This window comes from Hippocampus bargibanti, linkage group LG13, assembly GCF_051943395.1.
Source record: "Hippocampus bargibanti isolate YZ-2025 linkage group LG13, ASM5194339v1, whole genome shotgun sequence".
In the NCBI taxonomy this organism is placed as follows: domain Eukaryota; kingdom Metazoa; phylum Chordata; class Actinopteri; order Syngnathiformes; family Syngnathidae; genus Hippocampus; species Hippocampus bargibanti.
The window spans coordinates 929,226-954,068 of record NC_142746.1 but is presented as its reverse complement, the minus strand read 5'-3'; the positions used below and the strand labels follow the sequence as shown (position 1 = coordinate 954,068).

Here is a 24,843-nt window from a genome sequence, read left to right as displayed (position 1 = left end):
GTATCAAAAACACTTTTTAAGGATGCACCCAAAAAAATATATATATATATATATATTTTAATTGCAAAACGTAGAGGCTCGATTGTGTGTGGAACCGACTTTTTGTCACTCGTACGTTCGCACGGATATAGATCGATAGCTCGATAGATAGTGCCTTTGACGTTATTTATACATAGAAGAGTTGGGGTGGGACCCGCACTCGCTATCTACAAGACGATTCATTTACACGCGCGCTCACCAAAAGATGGCGACAAAGACAAGGGATAAACAAAATGTCAAATCGACTGATCCGTGTATGGATTTGGACCCCCGACCACCCCCGAGTCTAATCAGTGCTGGTTGACCATTGCACAAAAAGTAGATGTGCACATTCCACCATGACGTCCCTGATCCACTGGTGAAAAGGACGCTTTGATTCCTCTTTCATCTGGAAGTGTTTCATGTCACAAAGAGGGTACAGCAAGTGCTAAAGAATGTGTTGTCATGTTATTTAGTTTTTTTTTCAAGATGGCTGCCTTTCCAGCAGCTCCTGCATTTTGTTTTTCTCCTTCTTCCTTTCCTTTCCATTTACTTTTATCACTTTGCTCAGATTGAATGACTGACTGTGTCTTTGTGTTGTCATATTTTTTGTTATTTTGTCTTCAAGATGGCTGCCGCGAGAGTGGCTGCCTTTGCAGCAGCTCCTGTATGTTTTCTACTTCTTTCTTTCCTTTCCACTTCCTCTCATCACTTTGCTGCTGTGAAATGTAAATTTCTCCACTGCGAGACGAATAAAGGTACATCCAATCCAAATACAGGTAACATCCGATTTAAGGCCGGCTCGACTTACGACCACCCATACTTACGACCACACCCTATTTTTAACATTTTAAGAGGGGGAGTTTGCGAGTCATTTGGCCTCCGAGTCTCTATTCAACATTTTGAATGGATTTCGACCTACGACTATTTTGACTTACGACCGTTTGGTCGGAACGGAACTCGGTCATAAGTCGGACGCCAAGTCAAGCTGGCCATAAGTCGGCTCGACTTACGACCACCCGTACTTACGACCTCCAGATCCTATTTTTAAAATGCAAATTCTACGCCTGGCAACGCAATGCCGGCAACGCGTACAACAATTTTGGCCAGCCAGCATGTCACTCTCGCACAGCAATCGACTGTGTGATGGCACCAGTGGGGAGGTTGGGGGGGGGGGGGATTCATTTAGACTCTGAGTCTCTATTCAACATTTTGAATGGATTTCGACTTCCGACCATTTTGACTTATGACCGTTTGGTCGAAACGGAACTCGGTCGTAAGTCGGATGTTACCTGTATTGACTTTTATGGCTCTCTTAGTCACAAAGGTTCCCGACACTCGGTATAAGTGATGGCAGCTGTCGGGGTAAATTGTTGCATGCCGGCGCAGGTAAACGCGAGTGTTTCCAAATAAAGTTTGGGCTTGAGCCTTCGCCGCGCTGCGGGCAGTTCAGAACTGACGGGCACGCGCTGCGGCCTCCCGCCATTTAGTGCTTGGAACAGTTTAACACCAGCAACGGGAAAAGGCACAAATATTGCTAGCATCGCAAGTGACCACATTCTCATGAAAAAAAAAAAAACTAAACATACAGTGGAACTGTTTTTGTTTTTTTGTCAGCGCGTTTGTCATCTTCTTAAGTCGTTTTCAAGTCATGAAAAAGGCCAAAACGTTCACGACACCCACGCGACCCCTCCGCCCACCCCCCAAATACAGTGATACCTTGGCTTACAAACTTAATTGGTCCACAGAAAGCGTGTGTTCGGACAAAAGTGTGTATTCCAAACATTAATTTCCCATAGGAAACCATTAAAATGAGAATAATCCCTTCCCAGGTCTCCATAAAGCATAATTCTCAACTAAATAAGCCTTAAAACTACACACAATATACCTTATTTTATGTATAATAAATGTGCTATGGTATTGTAATGAAAGAAATAAACCGTACAGTATAATAAAGTTGCTTTATTGACCTTTGTGATGGTCGTTGATGGCTTGATGGAATGGATATCTTTTTGCATGAAGTGTCTCAAGGAGTTCTGGGTTGTCCATGTTGGAAGTTGTGATATTGCAACAGATGCAGGCAGACACACGAGAAACTTCATTGATAGCTGGTTCCCTTGCTTGTACGTTCTCTTCAAATTGTACAGATGGCTTGTGAGGGTTATTTGTGGAGCCTGATTGATGGGATATTTTAACCTTGCAGTCTACACTCTGCCTTTGAACTGTCAATAAAGTTGAAACGAGTCCAAATTTCACTGTGTTTTGCTATCCATTTTCTCACCATTTCACTTATTTTTTTCACTTTTGTTTTTTTGTTTCAAGCTCTGTCGTCTCCCTTTTGTGTGTGTGTGTGTGTGTTTCTGTAAGCCCTCCCCCGCTCACTGCTGCGTGCGTCCCCTTCCATCCTCTACCATGGATCTTGACCAATCACGTGCAGCTTTAACCGAAGACTGGGGGCGGGGAATAGAGGCCATTTCAGGAGCTCCAAGAAGGACACATCACTCGTTGTGGCGCTCGGTGCGTTTCCCGAAAACTAGTTCGGATGCCAAGATTATATTCTCGCTAATTTAACGTTCCTAAGGCGAAAAGTTCGTTAGCTATAGCGTTGGTAAGCCGAGGTATCGCTGCACTAATAGTCCTGAAAATAATTTGCCACATTGACTCAGGCGAAATGAATTTGGACACGTCGCAGAGCACCTCAACGGGCTCCTTTTTTTGTCTCAAGGGGCCGATGGAGGCTTTGAACCCTTGGATGCGCTAAACCAAAATTCCCGAGCGACCGAAAACCACGTCAGAATTGTGCAAAACAAAAGAGTCAGTGGTGAGGAAAAAAAGAGCAAACAGTGCAAAGGATGGAGACGAAAAAAAAAATGTCCACCAAGAGCCAAAAACCCAAAGACATTGAAATGGATGCACGCTCAGAGTCTGGCGCCGGGGTGCACCGAGGACAGCGGGGGGAGGGTGGAAAGCGGGTAGAGGCGGTGCAACAGGTCGCCGTAGAAGGCCGCCCCCCCCGGGTGCCGCAAAAAGTGGTGCGGCCCGGCGGCGGAGGCCAGAAGCTGCCGCTGCAGCAGCACCGAGTGGAAGGCCAAAGGGGGCACCAGGGGCGACGCGGCCGACTGGCTCTTCAGGTACTGCGGGCCCGGCGGGGGACACCGCAGGTGGTTCCCGCCGGGGGGGTAGGCGCCGGCGTACGGGGGCAGTGGGTAGGCGTCCGGCCGAGCTTTCAGCTCCTCGGGGTCGGCGCGCGGGGCGGGGGTCACCGCCCGGACCTTCCTCTCGGGCGACTCGCCCCCCCGCGCTCGGCCCAGGCACCGTTTGGCCGGCCAGTCGGACCGGGAGGGGGGCGACGGGTCCCGCTCGGGGGGCCGAGAGTCCGAGACCTGCTGCGCCGGCGGGTAGGGGGGGCCGCGGAAGGCGGCTGACCGCCGCTTGGACACCGTCAAGTCCCTGGGCTGGTCCTCGGGATCGCCGCCGGGCGGGGCGGGGCCGGCGAAGGGCCCGTGTCCGCCGGCCCGATCCTGGCCCAAACCCGGCCGGTCCTCCGTTTGTCTGTACGGGCTGCGCTGGTGCGGGTAGCAGTCTGCCGCCAAGCCCCGGAGGAGCTTCTCGGCGGCGTCTCGTTCGTGCGTCTTGGGGAGATACGGCTGCCAGGGGGCGCCCACGTGAGGTTGCGGGACACGCCCGCCGCCCGTCTCCGCCGCCGCCCTGCTGCTCTGCGCGTGCCGGATGACGGACGGGCGCGACACGGTGGAGAACGCCGCCGCCGCCTCGCACGCTTGCGAGAGGAGCTTCTTTTTGGCCAGAGGGGACATGACGCCCTGGCCGGCGTCGCGGTAGGCGGCCGTTCGCGTGGGATCTTCCTTCGCCAAGTCGGCGGTTCGCCCCTCGTCCCGACACATGGGTAACACCGTGCCCACCCTCCCCTGCGGCGGCGCCAGGTGCGCGGCGGCGGTTTCGCCGTGGTCCCGGCGGTGAGGCGGACCGATCTCGGTCTCGCTCCGAGGTTTCGTCTCGCCAGGATCGCCGTCTTCGGGCGTCTGCCCGGCGTACGACTCCTCCCTTTGGGGCGTCAGCCGAAGCTCCGCCTCTTGGATGACGACGGCTTCATCCGGCGCTGGTAGCTTTGTGGCCCCGCCCCCTTTCCCCGTGGGGTCCTGCGGGGGCAAACCATCGTTGCCGTCCAACGTGCGCGTGAACAAAAACAAAGCGCGATGGGACCCACCTGTGACGGGGGGCGGCCGCCGGCCGCCTCGCCGCGCTCGCGCTCCTTTCGGGCCGCTGGCTTGCCTTTGACTTTCTTGGCATTGGCTGACGGCGTCTTTCCGTGGCTGCGGGGCTTGGCCGGTGGGAGGGGCTTGTCTTGCTCGCCTCTCAGGTGCCTCTCGTACGGGAGCAGAAGCCTGCGGGCAACGGGGGGGGGGGTAATGTCAGGAAGTTGAAACAGCCTGCCCCCCCCCCCCCTAAGAAATGCACTTGGCATGATGTTACTTCCAGGTTGAGTGATGATTAGCTAACTCTTAGCTAGCTAGCTTTCTATCTGAGTTACTTCCGGGTTGAGTGATGATTAGCTAACTCTTAGCTATCTAGCTTTCTATCTATTTCAGTTACTTCCAGGTTGAGTGATGATTAGCTAACTCTTAGCTAGCTAGCTTTCTATCTATTTGAGTTACTTCCGGGTTGAGTGATGATTAGCTAACTCTTAGCTATCTAGCTTTCTATCTATTTGAGTTACTTCCGGGTTGAGTGATGATTAGCTAACTCTTAGCTATCTAGCTTTCTATCTATTTGAGTTACTTCCGGGTTGAGTGATGATTAGCTAACTCTTAGCTAGCTAGCTTTCTATCTTTTTGAGTTACTTCCGGGTTGAGTGATGATTAGCTAACTCTTAGCTAGCTAGCTTTCTATCTGAGTTACTTCCGGGTTGAGTGATTATTAGGTAACTCTTAGCTATCTAGCTTTCTATCTATTTGAGTTACTTCCGGGTTGAGTGATGATTAGCTAACTCTTAGCTAACTAGCTTTCTATCTATTTGAGTTACTTCCGGGTTGAGTGATGATTAGCTAACTCTTAGCTATCTAGCTTTCTATCTATTTGAGTTACTTCCAGGTTGAGTGATGATTAGCTAACTCTTAGCTATCTAGCTTTCTATCTATTTGAGTTACTTCCGGGTTGAGTGATGAGTAGCTAACTCTTAGCTAGCTAGCTTTCTATCTATTTGAGTTACTTCCGGGTTGAGTGATTATGGGCTAACTCTTAGCTATCTAGCTTTCTATCTATTTGAGTTACTTCCGGGTTGAGTGATGATTAGCTAACTCTTAGCTATCTAGCTTTCTATCTATTTGAGTTACTTCTGGGTTGAGTGATTCTTGGCTAACTTAGCTAGCTAGCTTTCTATCTATTTGAGTTACTTCCGGGTCGTTATATTAACTAAATCTTAGCTAGCTAGCTCGCTAGCTAGTTTTCTATTTGAGTTACGTCCGGGTTGAGCGAACGCTGGCGCAAGTGTCTGCCGCTGCTAACCCACAGAATAACTTGTATTGTGACTGTAAAGTGACCTTGAGAGTTTTGAAAAGCGCTTAGAAATGCTTGGTGTTTCTTGTTCGGGGAACAAGAGGCGTGTCGGGATCCGACAAGTCGGCAAATATGTGGAAAAAGTCCCCCGGGGCTCTTCAATTTCCGCGACGTCCCGCGCGACATCTGCGTCTTTTGAGTCTTTTGAGCTGCTGTCGTGGCGGCCGAGACAAAAGGGACAGAGGTAGACGCCCCCCCACCCCAAAACAAATCGATTCAAGGGGCGAATTCACATGGCAGACATTAGCGGCATGGAAAATGTATTTGACTAGTCTGAGAGGCCATGAAATCAAAAAAGATGTCAACGGAGGCATCAAGCCACATTTATGCTTGACCCCTTCATCCCTTCATCCCTTCATCCCTTCATCCCTTCCCCTAATTTGGAGTCATGCCTCGGGGGCCCTTTTTGTCTCAAAGCTAAACCCCTCCAAGTGACCCCCATTCATGCGTTCCAAAGTGGAGGCATAACAAATAAATGGAGGGCAAAATGTACGTCACATCTATCTATCTAGCTACCTATCTAGCTAGCTACTTACCGAGGTAGCTACCTAGCCATCTATCTACCAATCTAGGTAGCTACCTACATATCTATTATCTATCTATCTATCTATCTATCTATCTATCTATCTATCTATCTATCTATCTATCTATCTATCTATCTATCTATCTATCTATCTATCTATCTATCTATCTAGCTACCAATCTAGATATCTATCTATCTACCTAGCTACCTATCTATCTACCTAGCTACCAATATAGATATCTATCTATCTATCTATCTATCTATCTATCTATCTATCTATCTATCTATCTATCTATCTATCTATCTATCTATCTATCTATCTATCTATCTATCTATCTATCTATCTATCTATCTACCTAGATACCAATCTAGATATCTATCTACCTATCTATCTACCTATCTAGCTACCTATCTAGATATCTATCTATCTACCTAGCTACCTATCTATCTACCTAGCTACCAATATAGATATCTATCTATCTATCTATCTATCTATCTATCTATCTATCTATCTATCTATCTATCTATCTATCTATCTATCTATCTATCTATCTATCTATCTATCTATCTATCTATCTATCTACCTAGCTACCAATCTAGATATCTATCTACCTATCTAGCTACCTATCTATCTACCTATCTATCTACCTATCTAGATATCTATCTATCTACCTATCTAGATATCTATCTATCTACCTACCTATCTACCTATCTAGGTATCTATCTATCTACCTAGCTACCTATCTATCTACCTAGCTACCAATATAGATATCTATCTATCTATCTATCTATCTATCTATCTATCTATCTATCTATCTATCTATCTATCTATCTATCTATCTATCTATCTATCTATCTATCTATCTATCTACCTATCTCTATCTCTCTCCTGGCGTGGGACGCGACGACGGATTGGGATGCGAAGAGTGCCGCGTTTGCGATATTTGTCGGGCGAGTCAAGAGAATATCGGCAAAAGGGGAGTTGATTTATCGAACTCGGCTGTGTTGGTTTTTTTTCCTCCATTTTAGAAATTGAAAAATGAGTGAACGCATCACCACAGCAACATGCCCCCCCCCCCTCCGAGGGCCACGTATTCGACAGTCAAAACAAGCGCGATTTAAAATGGAGGAGCTGTATAAAGCCACCCCTCCCTCCCGTCTAATGAAGGCGGGCGGCGCAAAGAGGCCAGCCAGCCTATTTCAAGGTTATTGATAGCATCTTTTTCATGACCTCATTTTGAATTCCGAGCGCCGATCTGCGGAGCCTTTTTCTGTTGTTGTTGTCCCCCCTTCTCCATGAATAAAACTCCGTCAAGCCTCACCGACCGCAGCGGCGCAGCTTCCGCATTTTGATTAATAATAATAATAATAATAATAATAATAATAATAATAATAATACATTTCATTTATAAGCACCTTTCAACCTGCTCAACCTGGAAGTAACTCAAATAGATAGAAAGCTAGCTAGCTATCTCAAAGATACGTGAATAATAATAATACATTTCATTTATAAGCGTCTTTCAAAACTGTCAAGGACACTTTACAGTAACAAGATAAGCTTTTCTGTGGGTGAGCAGCGGCAGCCACACACACCAGCGTTCACTCAACGCGGAAGTAACTCAAATAGATAGAAAGCTAGCTAATAGATACCGTAATAATAATAATACATTTCATTTCAAAGCACCTTTCAAAACTCTCAAGGTCACTTTACAAGTCACAGGATAAGCTTTTCTGTGGGTGAGTAGCGGCAGCCACACGCACCAGCATTCACTCAACATCGGACGTAACTCAAAATAGATTGGAAACTAGCTAGCTAGCTAATGGATACATGAATAATAATAATACATTTCATTTATAAGGACCTTTCAAAACTCTCAAGTTCACTTTACAGTCACAGGATAAGTTTTTCTGTGGGTGAGCAGTGGCAGCCACACGCACCAGCGTTCACTCAACCCAATCATGGAAAGCTAACTAGCGAGCTGAAAATAATATAATAATAATAATTTAAGAAATTATTATTATTATTATTATTATTATTATTATTATTGGTTTTAAATCGCGCTTGTTTTGACTATTATTGTGTAGCAAAAAATGAGCAAAACGGGAGAGGGCCACTGACCTCTCGTAGTGGCGTCGCGTGCACGTGGCGGCGCTGGTGCTGCTCGGGTTGCCGCCCAGTTCGTCGTACACGTGCTTCCACTGCCGGCGCGCCGTGATCTGCAAGGGGGGATGTGAGGAGGACACCTTGAGGCATGTCAGCGTTGTGTCCCGATACTTTTGGCTCTTCCAACGTGATGCTAACCAGAGGCGAGGGTGGGGGGGGGGGGCACTTACCAGCTCATATCCTCCCAGCTTTTGAGCAGCTTCAAACATGGTCCAAAGGTTGACTGGGGGGGCAGACAAACAAGGACAAGTCAGGAAGTGTCGGCAATCAACAACAACAAAACTAGCAAGCTAATAGATAGCTAACGGATAGCTATGAGATAGGTAGCTAGATCGTTAATAGATAGCTAGCTAGCCAGCCAGCTAAACAGCAGGTAGATAGCTATTAGATAGCCATTAGACAGCTATTAGATAGCTATTCAAATAGCTAGCTAGACAGCTAATAGATAGCTAGCCAGATAGCCAGACAGCTAATAGATAGCTTAGACGGATTCGTGACATAAATACTACTACTACCAATAATAATAATAATAATAATAATAATACGCGCCATGCAGCCCCCACCCGGGTTGAGTGAACGCTGGCGCATGTGGCTGCCGCTGCTCGCCCACAGAAAAAAACACTCATCCTGTGACTGTAACGTGACTATGCGAGTTTTGAAATGAAATTTATTATTAGTAGTAGTATTAATCACCAGCAGTTAAAAGGACACCCGGCGCCACCGTTCAGGGTAGGCTCGTATTTTGTTTCACCCTGTCAGCTTTGTTTCATCTTACCGCGGTTCGCTCCTGGTTTTGTTTGCTACTTTGGACCTACTGGGAGGGCATATTGTCTATTTTCAGTGCGCGCGACCCAAACGGCGTTACGAGTGTTGCATAACCCACTTCTAAAAATAGACTGGCGGCCGCCTGTGCTAACTACAAGAAGCTCAAGCGCAATTTCTCCAGCAAGCGTTTGGATTTGTTGACTGCAACGTTGCGGCGCAGACACATTTTTGGATGTTGATAAGTAGCCGAGGGGAAAAAAGGAGAGCGAGAGTGAGGAAACAGGAAACGGGTGGAGGAGAAATGCCTCCAAATGTTATCTAGATAGCTAGCTCTTTTCTGTCTATTAGCTATCAGACTGGCTAGCTCGTTATCTAGTTAGCTAGCTATTTGCTGTCTATTAGCTATCTAACTGGCTAGCTAGTTATCTATCTAGCTAGCTATTTTCTGTCTATTACCTATCTAACTAACTAGTTGGCTATCTAGCTAGCTATCTATTACCTATCTATCAAGCTATCTATCTATTAGCTTTCTATCTAGCTAGCTATTTTCTGTCTATTACTTATCTAACTAACTAGTTGGCTATCTAGCTAGCTATCTATTACCTATCTATCAAGCTATCTATCTATTAGCTTTCTATCTAGCTAGCTATTTTCTGTCTATTACCTATCTAACTAACTAGTTGGCTATCTAGCTAGCTATCTATTACCTATTTATCAAGCTATCTATCTATTAGCTTTCTATCTAGCTAGCTATTTTCTGTCTATTACCTATCTAACTAACTAGTTGGCTATCTAGCTAGCTATCTATTACCTATCTATCAAGCTATCTATCTATTAGCTTTCTATCTAGCTAGCTATGTTCTGTCTATTACCTATCTAACTAACTAGTTGGCTATCTAGCTAGCTATCTATTACCTATTTATCAACTATCTATCTATCTATTAGCTTTCTATCTAGCTAGCTATCTGGCTTTCTTTTTATTGGAGTTATTCCGGGTTGAGTGAACGCTGGCGCATGTGGCTGCCACGTATGGCTGCCGCGTGTGGCTGCCGCTGCTCACCCACAGAAAAAAAACATCCTGTAACTGTAAAGTGACCTTGAGAGTTTTGAAAGGCGCTTAGAAATTTAATGTAGTATTATTACTATAAATGTCCAAACGGCCATTTTGTGTTCCCATTCAGCCCAGAATGTCCATTTGGCTGCACTCACTCTGCTTGAAGCCCAGGAAGGGGATGCGCTCGATGGGCGTGTCCCTCTTCTTCATGAACTTGTAGAGCTCCACCAGGAAGGCCTGCTCGTCCTCCCGGCTCTCATCGGAGAAGGCCGAGTCGGCCGGTTCGGTCGCCGCCGCCACCGTTGTCGTTGTCTCCTCCTCCATCTCCTCCTCGTCATCCTCCTCGTCTTCCTCATCCTCCTCCTCCTCCTCCTCCCCAAGGGAGGAGGAATCGCCCAGGTGGTCTTTGTCGCTCCTCTCCTCCGCCGCCGGGTCCTTCTCCTCGGGCGCCGCCTTCCCGGTGGCTTTGTTTCTGGGGGCGGAGTTCAGCTTGCCGACGCCCAACGTTCGGCAGCTCGTCTTGACCTGCGTGGGGGTGACAAGGACGGCCAAGGGGGACGCACTTTACGCTTTAAAAGAGGCTACAATTGCACCCGCGGGCAACAATGAGCACGCTCAGGTAAGGACCAATCAGGGGTCGCTCGGGCCGGGACCCCCACCCCCCAAAAAAAATACAGTGATACCTCGGCTTACGAACATTTTAACTACCGAACTTTTCGCCTTACGAGCATTAGATTTGCGAGAATATAATCTTGGCATTGGAACTACTTTTCGGGAAACACATGGAGCGCCACAATGGCGGGCGGACTAGTTTTCAGCACCCCCTTGCTTTGAGTGCAGACATGGTTTGTTATCGAGTGTAGTACGTTTGCTATTATGGGCGCGAAAAAGACCCCACCACAGGCTGGTGTTCAGCCGAAGAAGACTCAAAACAAAATTACGGTCGAGAAGAAGGATATCATCGAGAAACGCCAACGAGGTGTGCGTTTGTGTGACTTAGCGTCCCAGTATGCTAAGTCGACCATTGCTACGTGTGGCTAGGAGTGTTTCTGTGTTGTCTAAGCAACGGTCTCAAGCAATACAAGAGGTTGAAAAACTTCTGTTGATTTGGATAAATGAAAAGCAGCTAGCAGGGGATAGTGTGACTGAGGGTATTATCGCCAAGAAAGCACGGCAACTTCACTGGGATATCATCAAGAGGCAACTACATCAACGACCATCACAAAGGTCAATAAAACGACTTTATTATACAGTACAGTTTAGTTCTTTCATTACAATACAATAGCACATTTATTATACATAAACTAAGGCACACTTTGTGTAGTTTTAAGGCTTATTTCGTAGAAAAATAGGTTTTATGGGGACCTGGGAACGAATTATTCTCATTTGAATGGTTTCTTATGGGAAATAAATGTTTGGAAAACAAACCTTTCGCCTTACACACACTTTCTTTGAACCAATTAAGTTTGTAAACTGATGTATCACTGTATTTGGTGTAGTTTTAAGGCTCATTTAGTAGGAAATTATGTTTTATGGGCACCTGAGAAAGGATTATTCCCATTTTAATGGTTTCTGATGTCAAATAAATGTTCGGCTCACGAACGTTTCGCCTTACACACACTTTCTGGGAACCAATTAAGTTCGTAAGCTGAGGTATCACTGTACAATAAAACGGATGCCAACTCGGCGGTTGGTTTGTGTACCTTAGAACTTTTGTTCTCCGGGCCGTTGCCGTCGCGGGTTGCCGAGTCCCTCCGCTGCGAGCTGGAGAACTTCTTCTTGCGGGGACGCCCCTTCAAGTTGGGAGCTGAGGACACCAGAGGGGGACGGGGGAGGGAGGCATTAAGCATCACATAAGCAACTTTTGCACGCAACAGGCGTCACGTGATCGATGCGTGTCAGAGACGTTCGATCCGACACTGTGGACCAAGGCTCGAACCCAGAAAGATTGTCTTTTACTGCCGGCAGGAGACGCAGCCATTCATGATAGACGCCTGAATTCTGCAGCCCTCTGCCACGCTATTTTTTGAGAGTACAGTGAGACCTCAACTTACAAACACCTTATCTTACAAACTTTTCGTCCTACAAACTTCAAATTTCTGAAAATTAAACCTTATAATAAGCACTATTTTCATAATACACACCCACCACGGCTGGCGGAGTGATCTTCGGCGGAAGCACACGACGGAACAGCATCAGATGTTAAGTTATCAACAGTCCTTATGGAAGGTGACTCTCCTTCCATAAGCCATCAACGACCATCAAAAAGGTCAATAAAACTTTATTTTACAGCACAGTTTATTTCTTTAATTACAGTCCTCTCTTTCCAAACAGCAATTCCCTTTGACCTTCGACCTCCAACGCCATTCCATCAAGCCATCAATGACCATCACAAATGCACATAAAGTGACTTTATTCTAATGTATAGTGTATTTCTTTCATTACAGTACAATAGCACATTTATTATACATAGGATAAGGTAGGTTGTGTGTAGTTTTAAGGCTTATTTAGTTGAAAAATATATTTTATGGAAACCCGGGAACGGATTATTCCCATTTTAATGGTTTCCTATGGGAATTTTCTTTTTGAGATACACACTTTTCGCCTTAGACAGTCTGTCTGGGAACCAATTAAGTTCGTAAGTTGAGGTCTCACTGTATATGCAAATGTAAGTGATACATTAGTAAAACATAGTTTCCTTGAATACCCTGGAACGTTTGTAAGCACAAACAGCTGTAAGCAATAAAACATTGTCTTTTCTATGAACTGATAAATTTGTAACCTCTCTAATGAGCTCTTCCTGTGAAGGAGTTTCAAGTCGTAAATTACTCCGGTGATAATGGAGTTTCCCAAGTCCTAAATTCTGTCCAAGGCCAGATCTCCTGGATGAAGATGACAGTTTAACTTGCTGTGTCTGTTAAACTTAGATTGACCTCAGGCCATCTGCGACTCTCCTGTGGGCCTTTTGTTTGGTTGGCCAGCGAAGCATGAAACTTTTAAATATGCTAACTTCTTATTCTGTCTAATCTCTATCAATGCGTCAGCCTGGTGAATTCGTGACACCACCATCGGCGGTTTCTCATCTTTAGATTCGGGCGTGTTTGTCACCTCTTTATCTCCGATTTTCACCAATGCGAGAGGAAGACATGATTTGGAAGCGCGTCTTACACATCGGTTTATTTGTCTTTTGTGAAGGGGCTGCGTGAGTGGCAGCAAATGTGATAATAATAATAAATTTGATTTATAAGCGCCTTTCAAAACTCTCAAGGTCACTTTACAGTCACAGGATAAGTTTTTCTGTGGATGAGCAGCGGCAGCCACACGCGGCAGCCAGCTAATAGATAGCTAATAGATAGCCAACAAGAAAAAGGTGGCAACACCCCCAAACCCCCTCCACTAATGGCTCGTTAGTGTGCGCGCTGGCACGAGAGACTATTATAGAAAACGTTTCGTCGCTGCGCCTGCCACGACGCTGACGATTCCTCATCATTGTTGCCGTGGCGACCAGCCTCCATTCCAAAACAAAAAACAACGCTGTGAAAGACGAGAATGCCATTTGAGCTAATGACCCACCAAAAGAAAAAAGAAATGCAATCAAACGTCGTCATGTGTGGATAACCCCCCCCCCAAAATCACCATTCAGTCACCGTCAATTTGTTCGGGTTTTAATTTTTCTTGTGGGGGGTGCCGATGAAGCGCTGGTCACACCTCTGGCAATGTTTTTTCCTTCCACGACAGGGCAGCATTTACATGTTAGCACTTTGTTAGCGCTTCAGCTGTTGTTAAAGCGCTATATAAAACAATATGGACGTATTGTATTGTACTTTGCACATCTGCCCCCATTTCAAGCTCAGATAACATCAGACCCATATCACTTAGGAATTAACTCTATTTGTCTGATGAAAGAAGAGAATCTAAGGTTTCTAACGCTGAGGTGAATGTTGATGTGGTCCTAAAATTCACTATTCTGTGGAGTGACAATGACAAAAACCCTGGCACTGGAGTGGACACATTTTTGCAGATCATCTGGAAGTCAATGAGTAAAAAAGCGCGATATCAATCAAGATGGATGTATTGCATTTTGTACATCCGCCACCATTTCAAGCTCAGATAACCCCAGACCCGTATCACTTAGGAATTAACTCTATTTTTCTGATGAAAGAAGTGAGTCTAAGGTTTCTTACGCAGCATTGAATGATTATGTCGTACAAAAAGTCAATATTCTCTGGGTCCTGGAATTCGAATGACAATGACAAAAACCCTGGCACTGGAGTGGACACATTTTTTGCACATCGTCTGCCAGTCAATGAGTTAATATTGCAAATTGATATTTGTGGTATGATGCGGACCAGGATTGAAGCCGGCCGATTCCACATTTGCACGCACGTTGAAAAATCAATTATTTCAAGCGCCTGTGTGACTTAGCGTCCCTGTACCAGTATACCAAGTTGACTATTGTTACCATCCATTGACAACTACCATCTTCTGCTTCTTCTTCTTTTCCTTTGGGCTTTTCCCCAAAGCGAATCAGTGTCCTCCATCTTCAGAGGTGTGATCCACATGTTTGTTTTGGCCAAGCTTTTACGTCAGATGCCCTTCCTGACTCAACCCTCTGTATTTATCCAGGCTCGGGACCGGCACAAGAAGACACTCGCTTGTGTCCCCCCCCGTGGCTACAGAACAAGCAACTCCATGAACTTCATGAAGATGATGCTCAGCAAAAGTTTCAGCACCTAAAACCATTGACAAGTACCATCACAAATGTAAATAAAACGACTTGATTATACAGTACAGTTTATTTCTTTCATTACAATCCAATAGCACATTTATTATAACATAAAATAAGGTATATTTTGTTTGCAATCGATTAAAGAAGTCCTTCCGTATCAATTTGAGCCACGTGGACTCCAATGTAGCGTCCCAGAAAATGCACAAGATGGCGCACAAGCTCCATTGGAAATGGCTGATTTGTCCGCTGGGAATGTGTGTAAATTTACACATTTTTTATGCTTGTTAACGCAATTGGCTGCAACACACAACGATTCACCATTGCGTTATTTATGTAGTTTTCTTTCTAATTTTGCCATCAACACGGTCGCTTTCTCGGTGCGAGTCTTAAAACGGGAAAAATAGCTACAGTGAGAAGTTTACGAACGTCAAATTTATGAAAATTGAACCTTGGAATACGCACTACTTTTCGCGATACACACCCACCACGCCTGGCGAAGTGATCTTCGGATCTGGCGGAGTGATCTTAGGATCTTCGGCGGAAGCACACGACCGAACAGCGCTCCAGCCGGCGCACCTTTCCACACCCCCTTTCTCTGAATTCACACGTCGAATAAGGTATGTTGTGTGTAGTTTTAAGGCTTATTTAGTGGAAAATTATATTTTATGGAGAACTGGGAACGGATTATTCTGATTTTAATGGTTTCCTATGGGAATTATTTTTTTGGGATACACTTCGCCTTACACACTCTGTCTGGGAACCAATTAAGTTGGTAAGCCAAGGTCTCACTGTATATGCGGTGGAATCTTTGTAAAATGGGCTCAGTAGAAGTCATTTGAAGTGATTACAAATTATGGACACAACTTGTCCTGGGTGTCGGTTGTCCTTTAAGGCTTATTTAGTAGAAATTTGTTTTATGAGGACCAGGGAACGGATTATTCTCATTTTAATGGTTTCTTATGGGAAATGAATGTTCGGCAGATGAACTTTTCATCCTACACACTTTCTGGTAACCAATTAAGTTTGTAAACTGAGGTATCGCTGTATTTGTCAGGCGGGCGCTCAAGCTTGGGATGGGTCGCCGCCATTCGTTTTGGAAGTTGCTCGTGGGCTGACATTGCCTTCATATAATCGCCGTTTTGGGGAAAAGCCGACACATTTTCCCGCACCACCTCGCTCTGCCGCCTTTCCGTCAATTGCGATTTTTAGTTGACAACCTTCTTCCATCCTAATCTGCGCACGTGTGCACGGATGTTGAAATGAAGGCGATTGAGCAGACAGACGGACGGCACTTGGCTATGAATTTCTCAGCCTCATTACTAAATTCATTTGGGAGGACCAATAACAGAAACATCATCCTCATCAAAAAGAAGCTGTTGTGTGTTCTTAATTCATTAGTTGTGCGCTAATAATGTTATCCCCCTCACCGATGGGGGGATAACATTATGCTTTCATCAGATGAAATGAAGCAAAACTTCTAGGAAGAGCCAATTAAAGCCTTCAAAAAAGTTTACAACCCATTAAAAAAATCTGCGGGAAAGGGGTGTGGGGGGACGTTCTATTTGCAAGACAAAAACTTGTTGAGAGGGGAATCACAACACGTCCAGTCAGTAGTAGGGAAATTTGACCTAGAATGTCTATCGAGCTAATTAGCTTGCTCTATCTAGCTAGCTAGCTTTATTTAGCTCAATCTAGCTGACTGTCTGTCTAACTACAGTGTATCAGGTCTGTCGGTCCATCTAACTAGAGTATATCTATCTAACTAGCTAGCTAGCTCTATCGAGCAAACTAGCTGGCTATCTATCTAGCTAGATATTTTCTGTCTATTAGCTAGCTAACTAACGAGCTGGATATCTAGCTTGCAATCTATTAGCTATCTATCAAACTATCTATCTAGGTAGCTATTTGCTGTCTATTAGCTATCTATCAAACTATCTATCTATCTAGGTTGCTATTTGCTGTCTATTAGCTATCTATCAAACTATCTATCTTGGTAGCTATTTGCTGTCTATTAGCTATCTATCAAACTATCTATCTAGGTTGCTATTTGCTGTCTATTAGCTATCTATCAAACTATCTATCTATCTAGGTAGCTATTTGCTGTCTATTAGCTATCTATCAAACTATCTATCTTGGTAGCTATTTGCTGTCTATTAGCTATCTATCAAACTAGCTGGATATCTATCTATCTATCTATCTATCTATCTATCTAGCTCCCAATCTATCTATCTATCTATCTATCTATCTATCTATCTATCTGCTGTCTATCTATCTATCTATCTATCTATCTATCAAACTAGCTGGATATCTATCTAACTAACTAGCTGGATATATATATCTACCTATCTAGGTATCTATCTATCTATCTACCTATCTAGGTATCTATCTATCTATCTATCTATCTATCTATCTATCTATCTATCTATCTATCTATCTATCTATCTATCTATCTATCAAACTAGCTGGATATCTATCTATCTATCTATCTATCTATCTATCTATCTATCTATCTATCTATCTATCTATCTATCTATCTATCTATCTATCTATCTAGCTATTAACTAGCTATTCGATAGCTAGCTAGTTAGCTTCCTATCTCTTTCAGTTATTCAGGGTTGAGTGAACGCCGGCGCATTTGGCTGCCACAGGTGACCCACAGAAAAACTGATCTTGTGACTGTAAAGTGACCTTGAGAGTTTTGAAAGGCGCTTATAAATGAAATGTATTATTATTATTATTATTATTATTATTATTATTATTATTATTGCCCAAAGCAAACTTGCATCATGCAGCCAGGTGGCGGCAAATCAACCTTTTGGCCAAAACGACGACTGCATGTTTTGCTGGAGCCATCCAAATATGGCCGACACATCAACACTTGTTTGACACGGAAGCAACGAACATCTCGCCAACCGTCCCAATGGCTCATTCAAGCGCGTCGCCTTTCACCCATCGTCCCATGCTGTCCATCAAGCTACGCCCCTTTTCGCTTTGCCGATTTTTGTGAGGCTGAAGCCGTTTAGAAAAGGAATGAATGAACCTGAAGGGAACAAACACGTACACTGTGTGATATCCTCGAGTGATGCCGCTTAATAAAGGAAAGTACGCCCCACCCCCCAAAAGGAGTTCAATCCAATAGTACATTTATTATCCATAAAATGAGGTATATTTTATAATAATAATAATAATACATTTCATTTCTAAGCGCCTTTCAAAACTCTCAAGGTCACTTTACAGTCACAGAATCGTTTTTTCTGCGGGTGACAAGCGGCAGCCGCATGCGCCAGCGTACACTCAACCCGGAAGTAACTCAAATAGATAGAAAGCTAGCTAACAAATAGCTAATAGATAGCCAGCTAAACAGTTGGCTAACTAGCTTAGTCTGTTAGCCATATAGCTAACAGACAGCCACATAGCTCACTAGGTAGACAGATAGCTAATAGATAGCAAATACATTGCCAGCTAGGTAGCTAGCTAATAGATAGCAAATACATTGCCAGCTAGGTAGCTAGCTAATAGATAGAAAATGGATAGCAAATATTTTGTATAGATTTAAAACTTATGTCGTCGAAAATGATGTTTTATGGAGACCTGGAACGGATTATTCTCATTTTAATTGTTTCTTATGGGAAATAAATGTTTGGCAAACAAACGTTTTGCCTCACACATACTTTCTGGGAAACAATTAAGATGGTAAGCTGAGGTATCACCGTCATCATGTTGAAAGCATCCAAAGGCCCTTCGGCGCAAACATTGCCGTTTAATAAAAGCCACACACGCACATCCGCCATAAGGGGACAGCGAGGGGGTGTCGGGGGGGGGGGTTGGAGGAGCGCCCCAAATTTGCCTTGACAAATGGGCCAAATTGGGGGCGTCTTAATATAAACGGCGAGGGAGCTTACGTAAGCGCTGTGCCTCAACCGCCTCCCTCCTTGCCGGGAATAGACTCAATCGCAGCATTTTTCGCTCTTCTCCTGAAGGCCTTTCACACATTTTTGATGGGGCCGACTCGTTGCGCCGCCTCCGCAACTTGATGATGTCACAGCTCCAGCGCCGCTATTTATCCCAAATCAAAGCGAATGGCGAGCCAGGAAATGGCGACTTGCGCAAAGCTCACTGGCGGCTTTAAAATAATAAGCCTTTGCGCCTCTTATGAGGCAGTTGCTTAACTTGACGTCATGCTGAGGTGTGGCTCCAAATCACTCCAAGGAGGAAAAAAATGGATTTTTGGGACTATTATTCGCTTTATTTATGTATTTGTTTATTGATCTATTCATTCATCTATTTATATAATAATAATAATAATAATAATAATAATAATAATAATAATAATAATAATAATAATAATAATAAATTTCATTTATAAGTGCCTTTCAAAATTGTCAAGGACACTTTAAATTCTATTAGATTTTTTTTCTGTGGGTGAGCAGCGGCAGCCACACGCGCCAGCGTTCACTAAACTGTGTATTTATTTAATTATTTATCTATTTATTTCTCTATGTATCTATGTATTTATTTATGTATCTATTTATTTATGTGTTTATTTATTTATCTATTTATACATCTATAGGTTTATTTATTTTATTCAGTCAGCTATTTCTTCATCTATTTATTCACGTATTCTTTCAAAGCCACCTTGTACTTGTACTCTTTGGCATTTGACTCAGCATGATTCCAACTTGATCTTGGTTTTATTCCATGGTGCTTTCTACTATTTTTGTGACTGCTTTATTTCCTGTATAGGATACCGGCGGCTGTTTTTTCCTGACCTTTCAGATCAAACAGGATGCTGAATGAGGGCTATTCATCCCCCGGCCCCCCCATCCACCCCTCGTCACCCAAAATGGATCTTGAGATGTCAGCTGGAGTCTCGGCAAAAGGCAAAGAAGAAGAACCGTCAGCCACTCACCAAAATGGTCGCAGACGCAGTCGTTGCGCAGCAGCGCGGGATGCTCAAAGGTGTCGCGGCAGTACAGGATGCGGGTGTCGGCGCCCAGCGCGGCGATGCCGCCCAGCGCCAGCACCGTCCGGTCGAGCAGGAGCGGGCCGGGCTGCTCCCGGAGCCGCGCCAGCATGGAGCGGTAGCGGCAATACTGCGGGTAGCTGAGGACCACAACCTTCCCGCTGTCCTCTTCCTGACCTGGACAGGACAAATGCGCACAAAATTCAATGGCGGAATATTGTCCTCCTCTTCAATCCTTTCATCAGAATAAATAAGTCCCCACACGGCGTGTCAACGTGTCGGCCATGTTGGTAGGGGCAACGAAGCCAGGAGAGATCACAGAAAGCTGGCCCGCAATCTTAGCATCGCCGCAAAAGGACCTCGTCGACCAAAGGTGAACTTTGACCTCGCCTTTAGCGAGGTGACGGATCATTTGGAGACTTGGCTAGACACGGTGAGGATCCCCGTGCCGTTCGAGTCGGGAGCGAAGCTATCCATCCGCACGTCGAAGGGGAAACCGAGCCTTCGGCAGCGCATCCGTATTGTTATTTGATGGAAGCCGCTTTGTTGACAATTAGCCCAACGTTGCGTCCATTTTGTCTCACGGCAGATTGGAGCAGCGTTAACTCATGCAAATTTCATGAAGCCAAGTCATTGTTGATGTAACAACACCAAACGGGAACACTTGCGCTAAAGCCAGAGAGTTCAATTGGTCTGTAACATCAGTCGGAATTGCAAATGTCTTCACAAAAAAATAGCTACACTCTAACTCGCTATCTAGCGAGCTATGTATTATCGATAAAGCTATCTAGGTAGCGATGAGCTAGATAGCCAGCTTTCTTTCCATTTGAGGTGTGAGTTTTGAAAGGCGCTTAGAAATTAAATAGATTATTTTCTTCGTTTATTAATCATTACAAACAAAGTGTCCAAAGACGACTTCAAAATGAAACCGGAAATGGGCAGTTTCAGAAGGTCCCGCCTCCTTGTTCGTGATGTCACGCCAAGACGCCTTGCCTTGCTCGAGAATCAAAACAATTGCTTCAGATTCGGAGAAGATGCTTTCTTGTTACTCATCCAGTTACGAATATGATTCAAATAGTTCTGAAGAGGAAAGCATACACGTTTGCAATCGATTAAAGAAGTCCTCCCCGATCATTTTGAGGCATCTGGACTCCAATGTAGCATCCAGGACAATGCACAAGATGGCGCCCAAGCTCCGTTGGAAATGGGCTGATTTGTCTGCTGGGAATTTGTGTCAGCGCGTATAAAATAGTAGTCTTGGTGCAACACACAACGATTCACCATGGCGTTATTTAGGTGTTTTCCTTCTAATTTCGCCATCAACACGGATCAACACGACATTTTCAGACCAAACAAAGTACCCAAAAATGCATTGTGTATCGCGTTCTCGGTCAGTGGAAGCTATCTAGCTGGCTGGATAGCGGAGAGCTAGCTGCATAGCGAATAGCTAGCTAGCGAAGAGATAGCTAGCTGGCTATTCGCTATCTATTAGCTATCTAGCAATCTAGCTGGCTGGCGATTAGCTATCTATTAGCTAGCTAGCGATCTATCTGGCTGGCTATTAGCTATCTATTGGCTATTTATTAGCTTTCTATCTGTGTGAGTTACTTCCGGGTTGAGTGAACGCTGGCATGTGTGGCTGCTGCTGCTCACCCACAGAAAAACTTGTCCTGTGATGTAAAATGAGCTTGAGATTTTTGAAAGGCGCTGATAAATGAAATTATGATTATGATTATTATTACTTGGTGTTATACCGCCATGAATAAATAAAAAAGAAGGAAGGAAGGAAGGAAGGGAGGGGGTACTTTTTGCCCCCCATTGCTTTGCTCTCGTTTGTTTTTGCCGATGGTTGTTTTTCCGTAAATGGCAACCGTTTCACTCAATTTGTGTCCTGATGACACACTGGCAGGTGGCGAATGACTTTCGGGAGCTTTGATGATGACGAATCGTTAGCTGGCGTGATTGATTAAGTTTGCTTTGGACTCAAATTGTGGGTGATCACGCCACATCTTTTTACCAATTTCTATATGAACCATTTCTGTCTACAAATTATGACTGGTTGCTTTTTTGATGGGATTTTTTTTTTTAAATGAACGTGCTTCGATTAAATAAGATCAGATGAGCCTTGATTTGTGTCACAGTGGAGAAATGTACATTTCACAGCGGCAAAGACAAAATACAGTGATACATCAGCTTACGAACACTTTAGCTAACAAAGTTTTCGCTTCACAAACATTACATTTGCGAGCATATAGTCATGGCTGACGAACTAGCTTTCGGCGGACAAACCAAACCGTAGGGTGGCTGGTGGACTAGTTTTCCTCACCTCCTTTCTTTGAGTGCGGACGTGGTTTGTTATCGAGTGGAGTACTTTTGCTATTATGGGAGCGAAAAAGACCCCACCACAGGCTAGTGTTAACCCGAAGAGGACACAAAAGAAAATGACGGTTGAGCAGAATAAGGAGACGAACAAGGCGTGCGTTTATGTGACTTAGCATCCCAGTTACAATACGCTAAGTCGAACTTTTCGCCTCACACACACTTTCCGGGAACCAATTAAGTTCGTAAGCTGAGGTATGACTGTACAGGAGCTGCTGTAAAGGCAGCCACACTTGCGACACCATCTTGACGTCAAACCCCCCCGAATTGTTTCCTATCATATCAATGGGGCGGGGACGAAAGGTGACCGCCACACGACGGTCGGGGAGAGAAGAAGAGAGCCGCTTTTCCTCCGGTTCTTTTATGCCATATCATCGAATGACCCCCCCCCCCCCCCCACACCCATCCACCAGGGTTCCCCTCGCAAGCAGCCCAATGCCGCCTGGCCTTATTGATTGGCGCATTGAAAATGTTGCCTTTAATAGGCCCGCTTACACACACATGACTTGGTTTTGCCTATCGGAAACAAAAAGGTAAAAAAAAATAAAAAAAACAAAGCACAATAACATTCCAATATTGCTTTTGTTTGTTTTTTTTGGTGGAAATAGAAAGGAAAAGACGGCTACGTTATCATGACAGACATCACTGTTAGCGCTGAAAACGTGCGTATGGAGTCGGCTTGCGGGAAGGCGTACGCTTTTTCCGTTCTTTCGTGTGACATTCGGACAGTTGGCAGAATAAAAGTGTGATAAGCTATCTATTCACTATCTAGCTGGATGGCTATGTAGCTAGGTATCTGTTGGCTACCGATTGGCTAGCTAGCTAGCTTTATTTAAGTTACTTCCGGGTTGAGTGAACGCTGGCGCGTGTGGCTACCGCTGCTCACCCACAGAAAAATTTATCCTGTGACTGTAAAGTGACCTTGAGAGTTTGAGCGGCGCTTAGAAATGAAATGGATTATTATTTTTAGAATAATCGATAGCTAGCTAGCTAGCTATGAGCTATATAGCTGTCTATTAGCTATGTGCTTAAGAGTTTTGAAAGACGCTTATAAATACAATGTATTATTATTATTATTATTATTATCTATCAGCTAGCTCTCTATCTATTTGAGTTATTTCCGGGTTGAGTGAACGCAGGCGCGTGTGGCTGCCGCTGCTCACCCACAAAAAAAAAACTGATCCTGTGACTGGAAAGTGACTTTGAGAGTTTTGAAAGGTGCTTCGAAATGAAATGGATTATTCTTATTCTTATTCTTATTATTATTCTTATTATAAACGATGAATCAGATTTTTTTTCAGGGATAAACAACGAAGGCTGTGCCACATGCAAATAAAAAAAAGCCTCTCACAAATAAAGAGCATAAGAAAAAAAAATGGTGTCGTGGATTTACGCAGGCAGCAGCAGTGGGGGGGGGGGGGCTTTCTGTCTCCGTTTCTATTTAAGGAGGTTCGGAGGAGGTCGCCTCCATTGCATCTCGTTTCGCAACTCGTTTCCTCCACCCTCCCTCCGCGCACCCAATTCCAGACCCGACTAATAGAAAGACGAGAGATCCACGACTGCCGGGTGAGGCCGGAAGGATGGAGTTTTTCTTTTGTGGGGAGGCAACACCCCTTTCCACACGATGGGACATTCCTGGAGAAAAAAAACAACCGATTATTCACTGACGTCGCAGTGCACCGACGCTGAATTTGATTAGGATGTGAGGAAACATCTCTTTGGCGCCATCACCCCCCGCCGACCCCCCTTTCCTTCCATTTAAATTCAAAGCATGCTCATACATCTAATAGATTTTTCCACCCCGGCACACAATTTACTGCTTACGGATTTCAAATTCTGGAGGGGTGTAATGAACATTATAATGAGCATTTTAAGATAAAAGCTCCCCAAAAACACGATTCACAAAAAAAGGATTTCCAGAACGGCAATTTGCGCCTTAAATCTAGCTATCTATTAGCTAGCTAGCTAGCTTGTTGAGCCAAAGATAGTGACTATGGGCAGCAAGCACCTCCATCTACAACATTAGTAGCCTGTTCAAAAAAAAAGGTGATTGGGAACCATCAATGTCAACAATATTAGCCATCTATTAGCTAGCTAGCTAGCTTTCTATCTATTTGAGTTACTTCCGGGTTGAGTGAACGCTGGCGCGTGTGGCTGCCGCTGCTCACCCACAGACAAACTTATCCTTTGACTGTAAAGTGACCTTGAGAATTTTGAAAGGCGCTTATAAATGAAATGTATTATGATGATGATGATAATTATTATAATTATTATTGTTATTATTGTAAGATGGTGCCATGCAATAATGGCAGCAAAATTAAAGACGACAAGATGTACCATCAACAAGGATTTGTTACAAACACTTTAACGTGTGGGGGGGTTGTTTGGATTGGAAAACAACACCCCCCCCCACAAGAGGAAGCGTTTGATGACACGCTCAAAGCAACGAGTAACCTTGCAAAGCCGAATTGCCTGTTTCTTTTTACGGCGCCACGTGTGAGCGAACCCCCCCCCAAGCCTTCATGCTGACAAAGCCGAATTCCTGCAAAATAATAAAGCCACAAACAAACAGGGCGAACGAGCGAGATCCAGTCAGAGTACGCGATGGAAGTAACGCAGCAAGCTGCAATGATGTCTTGCCTGCAGCAGATGGGGGTTGGGGGGTAATCAAAGC

The 24,843-nt window shown here is 44.5% G+C and overlaps 1 protein-coding gene across 1 annotated transcript in view; it reads right to left on the bottom strand.

Annotated features, from left to right (window-relative positions):
* Positions 1-1,074: 1,074 nt before the first annotated feature.
* arid5b (AT-rich interaction domain 5B) overlaps positions 1,075-24,843 on the bottom strand; it is a 45,214-nt gene continuing 21,445 nt past the window's right edge. Inside the window, exons 5-11 of the mRNA XM_089012236.1 lie at positions 19,737-19,967; positions 11,802-11,905; positions 10,254-10,623; positions 8,450-8,502; positions 8,235-8,332; positions 4,244-4,421; positions 1,075-4,175 (exon numbers count right to left, since the gene is read on the bottom strand). Coding sequence (XP_088868362.1) covers positions 2,937-4,175; positions 4,244-4,421; positions 8,235-8,332; positions 8,450-8,502; positions 10,254-10,623; positions 11,802-11,905; positions 19,737-19,967 — 2,273 coding nt within the window. The 3' untranslated portion in view covers positions 1,075-2,936. The remainder of the gene's footprint in view (positions 4,176-4,243; positions 4,422-8,234; positions 8,333-8,449; positions 8,503-10,253; positions 10,624-11,801; positions 11,906-19,736; positions 19,968-24,843) is intronic.